The 8,480-nt window shown below is 45.1% G+C and overlaps 1 protein-coding gene across 1 annotated transcript in view; it reads left to right on the plus strand.

Annotated features, from left to right (window-relative positions):
* Nucleotides 1-4,150, plus strand: part of FKBP4 (FK506 binding protein 4, 59kDa) — a gene marked incomplete at its 5' end in the record, with an annotated part of 15,825 nt that extends 11,675 nt beyond the window's left edge. The window contains 5 exons of the mRNA XM_014548352.1: nt 622-712; nt 815-898; nt 1,145-1,330; nt 1,865-2,104; nt 3,345-4,150. Of these exons, the coding sequence (XP_014403838.1) occupies nt 622-712; nt 815-898; nt 1,145-1,330; nt 1,865-2,104; nt 3,345-3,449 (706 nt within the window). The remainder of the gene's footprint in view (nt 1-621; nt 713-814; nt 899-1,144; nt 1,331-1,864; nt 2,105-3,344) is intronic.
* Between the last annotated feature and the right edge of the window lie 4,330 nt (nt 4,151-8,480).

The raw sequence follows: 8,480 nt of genomic DNA on the forward strand, positions 1-8,480 counted from the left end.
TAATTGATTTCAGATAGGAAGAGAGTGAGAGATGGAAACATCAATGATGAGAGAGTATCATTGACTGGCTGCCTCCTGCAGCCAGGGGGCCTACTGGGGATCAAGCCCGCAACTCGAGCATGTCCCCTTGACTGGAATCGAACCTGGGACCTTCCAGTCTGCAGTTCAGTGCTCTATCCACTGAGCCTAACCAGCTAGGGCAACTCTCTCTACTGACATCAAGATTTCCATCTCCCATGAATTCCTTCACTCATAAATGACATTTATTGAAACACACCTACTCTGTGCCAGACACAATGCTGGAAATTCCTAGGTATTCAGAGACATTGTTCCTGCCATCTATTGACTCATTTTTCAGTGAGATGCCATTTAAATTCGTAATCATGCCAGTGTGTAGTATGAGTTATTCCAAGGGTATGTAAGATACTAAGAGACCAACTGATTGTGTAAAGAGGTCAGGGAAGATTTTGCTAAATAGGAAACATTTGAACCAGGTTTCAAGGGATGGGGAGGTACTTCCAGGAAACAGATAATAAAGCCTTTTCTGTGTGGAGCAGGTTAAATGTTGCTGAGATAACCTAGAGCTTTTTTTGTTTGTTTGTTTTGTTTTTGTCCCCACAGCTATGCTTTTGGCAGTGTTGGGAAAGAAAAGTTCCAAATCCCACCAAATGCTGACCTGAAATATGAAATCCAGCTCAAGAGTTTTGAGAAGGTGAGTTTGCTCAAGGCCTTCCCTATCCTGGAGTCAGTTCCCACCCTGCAAGTGATTCTCTGGGGTAACTGACAGTTGTGTTTCTTCCTTGGGGGATGGCAGGCCAAGGAGTCTTGGGAGATGAATTCAGAGGAGAAGCTGGAACAAAGCACCATAGTGAAAGAGCGGGGCACTGTGTACTTCAAGGTGAGCCAGCAGCCATGGTCCAGAGGATACCCTTCCCCCGATGGCTGAGGTCATTTTCTGGCAGGGAGTAGACAAGTGGCACCTGCAGTCTTCACTGAGTGTATCTGAGCCAGCTGGTCTTGCTGGCGGGGGGGTCATGGGTGAGCAGGACTCTCTTAGGCCCAGAGGCCCACTGGTGTCTGCCCGGTATGACAGCCTGGTGCCACTGGACCTGTGCTGTATGCCTGAGCCTCCTTCCCATTCTAGGAAGGCAAGTACAAGCAAGCTTTGCTGCAATACAAGAAGATTGTGTCCTGGCTGGAATACGAGTCCAGTTTCTCTGATGAGGAAGCACAGAAGGCACGGGCCCTTCGGCTGGCCTCCCATCTCAACCTGGCCATGTGTCATCTGAAACTACAGGCCTTCACAGCTGCCATTGAAAGCTGTAACAAGGTGAGGCCCCTTTAAAGAAGGCATGGGAGCAACATTCACAGGCAAGGTTGGGGTAAGCTGCCAGCATGTCTGCATCTTGCCCTCAGTGACTAGGGTAGGCGTAAGCAGGGTGGAACATTGGGAGCTCAGAGATTAAGGGCCCAGAGGCAGGAGATAGGAGAAGCAAGTGCCTTGGCTTCAGTGGTGGGAGGCAGTTGACCCAGAGATGGAAGGAAACACTGGATGGTAAGAGCTGCTTAAGTGTTTTGTTCACCCTGGTTCTTAGCTTTTCCCTCTTACATACTTGCTTTATTCTAAAGAGAATGGAAATGTCAGAAGTCCTTCTCCCATCTGAAGACCTGTCTTCCCTCTCTGCCTCTTGGACTAAATGAGGTTCTTTCCTAGACCTTGGTCTTTTCCATTTAATGCTCCAAGACTCATTCTTTCTGGAGTAGAGCCAGCGGTTTCCATTCTCCATCATCCTCTGGAACCCAGTCTTGGCCAGATAAGCTACAGTAGCTGAGGTCTCACTGTTGCTTCCTCCCTCATCATTAGGCCTTGGAGCTGGAGAGCAACAATGAGAAGGGCCTTTTCCGCCGGGGAGAGGCCCACCTGGCAGTGAATGACTTTGACTTGGCACGAGCTGACTTCCAGAAGGTCCTGCAGCTCTACCCCAGCAACAAAGCCGCCAAGGCCCAGCTGGCTGTCTGCCATCAGCGGATCCGCAAGCAGCTTGCACGGGAGAAGAAGCTCTATGCCAATATGTTTGAGAGGCTGGCTGAGGAAGAGAACAAGGTGAGGATCAGGACAGACACAGGGACTAGTAATGTCTCTATCTGCCCATCTCATTTCCTCGTCCCTCTGCCCAGCCCAGCTGTTGTGGGCTCTTTGTGATTGTCTGTGCCAGTCCTGGCAACCAGAAGTGGCCCTCATCCCTGGAGCAATAGTGTGGGTGTTCCTCAGTGAAAACCCCTGCTGTCAGGGCCAGCATTCCTCATTGGTCAGGGCTGGAAACCCACTTGCAAGCCTTAGAGGTCAGGAGTTGATTGCTGAGTGTGCTTTCCAACATAAGTTCTCTCTGCCTTTTTAAGACACAGGTTTTAAACATCTATTTGAAAATAGTAATACATTTACATTGTTCAAATTGTACAAAAGAATGTGTAGTAAAAAGCCTCCCACCATCCAAAAGCAACTGATATTACCAGTTCTTGTATCGTTCCAGTATGTTGAATAAATGTACAACCAGATACACTTGTTTTCTCCCTTTTTCCTAATAAAAACTAACATGCTCTATTTTCTGTACTATGCTTTCTTATCATCATACCTGAATACTTTACATCTACAGCCAAAAGAGCTTTCACATTCTTCCTTATGCTTATATAGTATACCATTGCATAGATACATCATATCTCACTTACCCCACTCCCTGTCTCTAGTCTTCGGTGTTCTAGACCAGCATTGTCCTGTAGAAATATGCAGGCCATAAATAATTTTTAAATTTTCCATTAGCTATGTTAAAGAAAAAGAAACAGGTGAAATTAATTTTAATACTATTTAGTTGACCCAATTTATCTAAATATTAAACAAGTTTAAAAATTGCATTTATGTATTTTCAAACTAAGTCATCAAAATCCAATATGTATGTTAGACTTAAAACACATCAATTTGAACTAGCCAATTTAAAGTGCTCAGTAGCCACATGTAGTAGCTACCATGGTGGACAAGTACAGACTAAACAGTATTGCAGTGAATGATTTTATAAATTCATAGTTTTGTGCAGGTGTATCTTTAGGACATATCTGGAAAGGGAATTGTGTCCATGTAATTCTGCTAGAAATTAATGTGTATGTGTTTTTACTTGGGGAATGAGTATTTGTGGGTACAGACTATAGACACGGTGACAGGGTGCTAGGTGTGTGGCACCAGACCAGATGAGTGCAGGCAGGCAAAAGTTGAGGACATGAAATAAAAGTCAGCCTTCTCATCAGGTGACTAGCCAAATGAGAGCTGGAATTCATCCTCTTTCTTTTTGCAGGCCAAGGCAGCAATAGCTGCAGGAGACCGTCACACTGATGCAGAGATGAAGGACGAGCCGAAGGATGTGGCAGGGAGCCAACCTCAGGTGGAGACGGAAGCATAGCCTCTCCCAGCCCTATTTCTGCAGCTGCCTGCTTCCCCTGCTCCCTTCTCTGCTCCACCCTGTTTGTTTTGTAAAAATGAAGAAATTTGAGTGAATTAGACCTTTATTTTTCTATCTGGTTGGATGATGGCTTTGGGGGAAGGGGGAAAGGAGGAGTAGACTGGGGGATTTGAGGTGGGGTATCATTTTAGGTGTCTTCATCCCCTCTTCCCCTCCTCCTTCTCCCATTACATATGAACGGATGTCCACACACACATCAGAATGTTAATTTATTTTGCTTCTTTTTGCTATGCCTGTTTTTCAAATGGTAGAAGGATGTTAGTAGGGATGTGGGGTTGGATGTGAAATCAGGGTGGAGAGGATACCTCCTTGGGCAGCCATTTTCCTCCCCCTTTCCTCCTCCCTGTCCATTTCCAAACATGTAAACTCCATGTGGGTGCTAGGGGCATGGGAAAAACCACTGTTGTGCCCATTACTTCTCCATTCCCTTCCTCACCCAGATGGTGTGGTTGATGCTGTCTTCTGGTGTCATGGTGACCACCCCCTGTAGCCCCTTCCAGTATTTTCCTCTCCAACCTATTTCTCTTCTCAACCAGGTTGTGTCCCCATCCCCACCCCCCTCAGCCTCTTCTCTGCACGTTGCTGAAGGTCCAGGCTCACCTCAAGTTCTACACTTGAGCAATAAAGTGGAAACAATTAAACCTGGGTGTCAGGCAGTCCTTTTTGTTTTGGCCTCAGAGGGTGGGCATGGGTGGGCTACATTATGGTGGTAAAATTGACAGAGTTGCCCTAACCAGTTTGGCTCAGTGGATAGAGCATCAGCCTGGGGACTGAAAGGTCCCAGGTTCGATTCCAGTCAAGGGCATGTACCTTGGTTGCAGGCACATCCCCAGTAGGGGGTGTGCAGCAAGCAGCTGATCGATGTTTCTCTCTCATCGATGTTTCTAACTCTCTATCCCTCTCCCTTCCTCTCTGTAAAAAATAAGTAAAATTTTTTTAAAAAATTGACAGAGCCACCCGTCACATCCCCAGTCCTGCTTGAAATGCAGGCAAGCAGCTCGATGTTTCTCTCTCATCGATGTTTCTAACTCTCTATCCCTCTCCCTTCCTCTCTGTAAAAAATAAGTAAAATTTTTTTAAAAAATTGACAGAGCCACCCGTCACATCCCCAGTCCTGCTTGAAATGCAGCACCTGATAGAGCAGCTGTAGTTGAGCAGGTACAACACTGCCATGCAGGGTCTCCTGGGTACTGTATAGGCTCCGACCAGGGCCTGTGCTGAGACCTTGCCATAGGTTTCCAGTCCTCCCCCCCCCCAAGCAGACTGGCAGTTTTGCCAACTCTGGTTGTCTTCCCAAACACTGAGGAAGAGGGAAATATGAACTTTAAAATACAGGGACCACTTGTGTTTATTTTGAAGTTAGATTTAGCTATTTCCACCTAACTAACATAGAAAGCACAAGCTTCCTTGGTTTCTTAAGGGAAAATCCTGATGTCATACCTATCAGACACCTTTTACACAATTAAGAGGGAAGAACAGTCCTCAAGCCAGGGAACACAGGCACCCAGGCCTGTTTCCCAGCTTTCCTGTGCCTAACAGGAAAAACGTTTGACCCTTCACTCATATAGCATGGGGCCCCGGAGAAGCCAGGGGCACAAGCCAGTTATGCTGACCTGGCTGCAGGCCAAAGCCTACATCTATGCCCCTATCCTCTCCTGTGCAGGCTGCTGAGTAATTCCTACACAGTGACAGAGCTAGTCTCCCTACCCACAGGCCTGTACAGTTCCTTCCAGAATTTTCTTCATACTTTTACTATTGAAGGTGAACATGTGTGAAAAGTTTCACCTAGTCATACAGCATGGCTGGTGCTGGAGCCAGAATTAAAATTTGGGTGTCTTAGTTTCCTAGTATCACCACTTTCCCTCTTGCTAGATTCATGTCATAGTCCTAGGGCCTGGAGTTTGTGTCTGGGTCTTTTTGGTATTTCAAGATTAGACATGGCCCTCCCTGCAGCCAACAATAGGTAACCCTAGTTAACATGATGTAAACCTAGAACTAAGCCAAGAGCCTCATGTGAATTAATCTTAATCCCTGCAACCATCCTACAAAGGAGGTATTACCCTTTTTTTTTTTTTTTATTGATTTGAGAGGAAAAAACATTGACTTGTTCTATTTACGTATTCATTGGTTGATTACATGCCCTGATGGGGGATTGAACCCACAACCTTGGCTTATTGGGATGATACCCTAACCAACTGAGCTACCTGGCCAGGGCAGTATCACCCCATTTTACAAGTGAGGAAACCAAGGCTTGGAAGTTAATGAAAGATCTGCCTGGAATATAAGATCTCTTGAACAAATCCGAAGTCGGCCATGAGGTTTCTGTGACCTTGGACAAGTGGAGCCTATTTCCTCAACTGCAAATGTAGTGAGTGGCTCTGGGCCTCACCCATAGGAAGAACTTTAAAGGTCCTGTTTCTTACCTGGGCATCCTAGGCAGACAGAACTTGATAGGAACCTTCTGACTACTCTTGGAGGAAGAAATGGACAAAGAATCTCCCTAGAAATGTTTTCCTTTTAATGACTCCCTTCCCATAGCAGGTTTCTATTGCAACTATTGTTTGGCTGTTTTGTAAAGAATATGCCACCCAGACAACTGTATCCATGTCATCTAACCAGGAAGATGTACTGGTTAGGCAGTTCTGGGGAGTAAGCCAAAACCCATGCTGATAGAGTGCTTGTCTGAAATAAGACGGGCTATAGATGGTACCAGTGGAGAATGACCAACCATCCCACTAGCAAGAACAAGGATGCTCCTTGGAGAGCCAGGGATCTGTCCACATGGATCTGCAGTGCCTAGTCCTGTGTTCCACTTACTGTGAATTTAATACTCAATGCACTTAAAGTAATTGACACAAGGTGGGGAGAGGCATGGAATGGAAAGACTTGATTCATGAAATATTTCTCTGGAGACTCATCTTTCCTCCCTTTCTAACTTTATTTGGCTCTCTTGACAAAAGCCAAAAGGCATGATATCCAAGTTGTGATCATAATGACATGACCTTCATGGTAAAAACAGAACAAACAGAAATAGGCACCCACCAGGCACAGAAAGGTCAAGAACAAGTGATGAGGAAGATAAAACTAAGGCATTATGTAGAGCTGGGTCAGAATATGATTTAAGAGAACTGATCAAGCAAGGGCACTTGGTAACAGAAGCAGGGTGATCCTCATCTGTGTTGTGCTGGATTATTTACTTATTTGTTTATTTTTTTACAATTTCATTCAAAGGGCTGGAAAAAGAGAAGACAATTTAGAAACAGCAGTGAAAAGAAACATAATTCAAACTAGTTAACTTTACATTTAGAGGTAAGTATTTTAAAACTGGCTTGTTTTTTCACACTTTAAAACCTTACATGAAGTCTGGTGTTTGAGCTAGGATGAGAGAATAGAGATGTGGTAGGGCAACATGAGGTAGCATGCAATCCCTCCATAAATGAGATCATGTACACCTGTGTAACCCAGAGCCTTTGTATGAACCTGGCCAATCCCACAGTACACCAAGAGAAACAGAAACTTCGGGGTATCTGCAATCCCAGTATTTGTCTACACCAGGGGTGGGGAACCTTTTTTATGCCAAGGGCCATTTGGATATTTATAATACCATTCGAGGGCCATACAAAAATTATCATCTTAAAAATTAGTCTGGCCTGGCCGGCATGGCTCAGTGATTGAGCATTGACCTATGAACCAGGAGGTCACGATTCAATTCCCAGTAAGGGCATACATCCAGGTTGTGTGCTCAAACCCCAGTGTGGGGTGTGCAGAAAGCAGCCGATCAGTAATTCTCTCTCATCATTGATGTTTCTATCTCTCCTTCCCTCTCCTTTTCTCTCTGAAATCAATAAAAAATATTTTTAAAATATTAGCCAGCTATATTTGGTCAAACATTTAATTAACTCACTCCTAATGCCTTGCCAGGGTCAGACCAAATGATTTCTTGGGCCTTATAAAGCCTGCTGGCCTGACATTCTCCACCCCTGGCTAGACTGTCTCCTGTTTGCTGTCCTGACATGCTGTTCCTTGTTCTCATCTTATCTGGCCATCAGATCCATTGGAACCTCTAGAACAAAATGTGCCGTCCCTCTCCTGTGCCCCCAGGGACCAAGGTCTTGCCCTCCAGCACCTTCTCTAGGTTCACAAAGCAGAACAAGCCCTGGTCCAACATCCCCAGGTGAAGTAGATATCCTCACTTTCCCAGTATTGATTCCTGAAAAAACAATGTGTAAATCAGCCTGGGCCAGCAGACCTAAACCTTAAAATGCATAGAGCACCTACCTGCAGAATTTAATAAATAACACTTTGACCCTGGCCAGTTTGGCTCAGTGGATAGAGCATCCGCCTGTGGACTGAAGGGTCCCAGGTTCGATTCTGGTCAAGGGCACATGACCAGGTTGCAGACTTGATCCCCAGTAGGGGGTGTGCAGGAGGCAGCCAATCAATGATTCTCTTTCATCATTGATGTTTCTATCTCTCCCTCTCCCTTCCTCTCTGAAATCAATAAAAACACATATTAAATAAATAAATAAATAATACTTTAGTGCCTTAATTGATGAGGCACCCCAAAGAAAGATTGGACTTGATCCAACATGAAAAGTTTCCTTAAGAAGCCAGTCATGATTGTGATGTTCCATTTATACTACAGAGTGGAGCCACTGAGGAAGGGAGACAAGAGTTTTATGATGGGGGCACACAGGGCAGGGCAGGTCCAGAATCTCAGTAACCCTACCTTGTACCCTGAGGACTTTCCTAGGAACTATGACATAAATGATAGAAAGGATGTAGTGTTTTGGATCAAACAATTCTGGTTTGAGTTCCACCTCTACCATTTTCTGCCTTGTTACTTAATCTTACTGAACCTGTTTTTCTCATCCAAAATAATCCTATATAATAAAAGGCTAATATGCAAATCGACTGAACAGCAGAACAACCAGTCGCTATGACGCGCACTGACCACCAGGGTGCAGATGC

This window comes from Myotis brandtii, unplaced genomic scaffold (genome assembly GCF_000412655.1).
Source record: "Myotis brandtii unplaced genomic scaffold, ASM41265v1 scaffold504, whole genome shotgun sequence".
Taxonomy (NCBI): domain Eukaryota; kingdom Metazoa; phylum Chordata; class Mammalia; order Chiroptera; family Vespertilionidae; genus Myotis; species Myotis brandtii.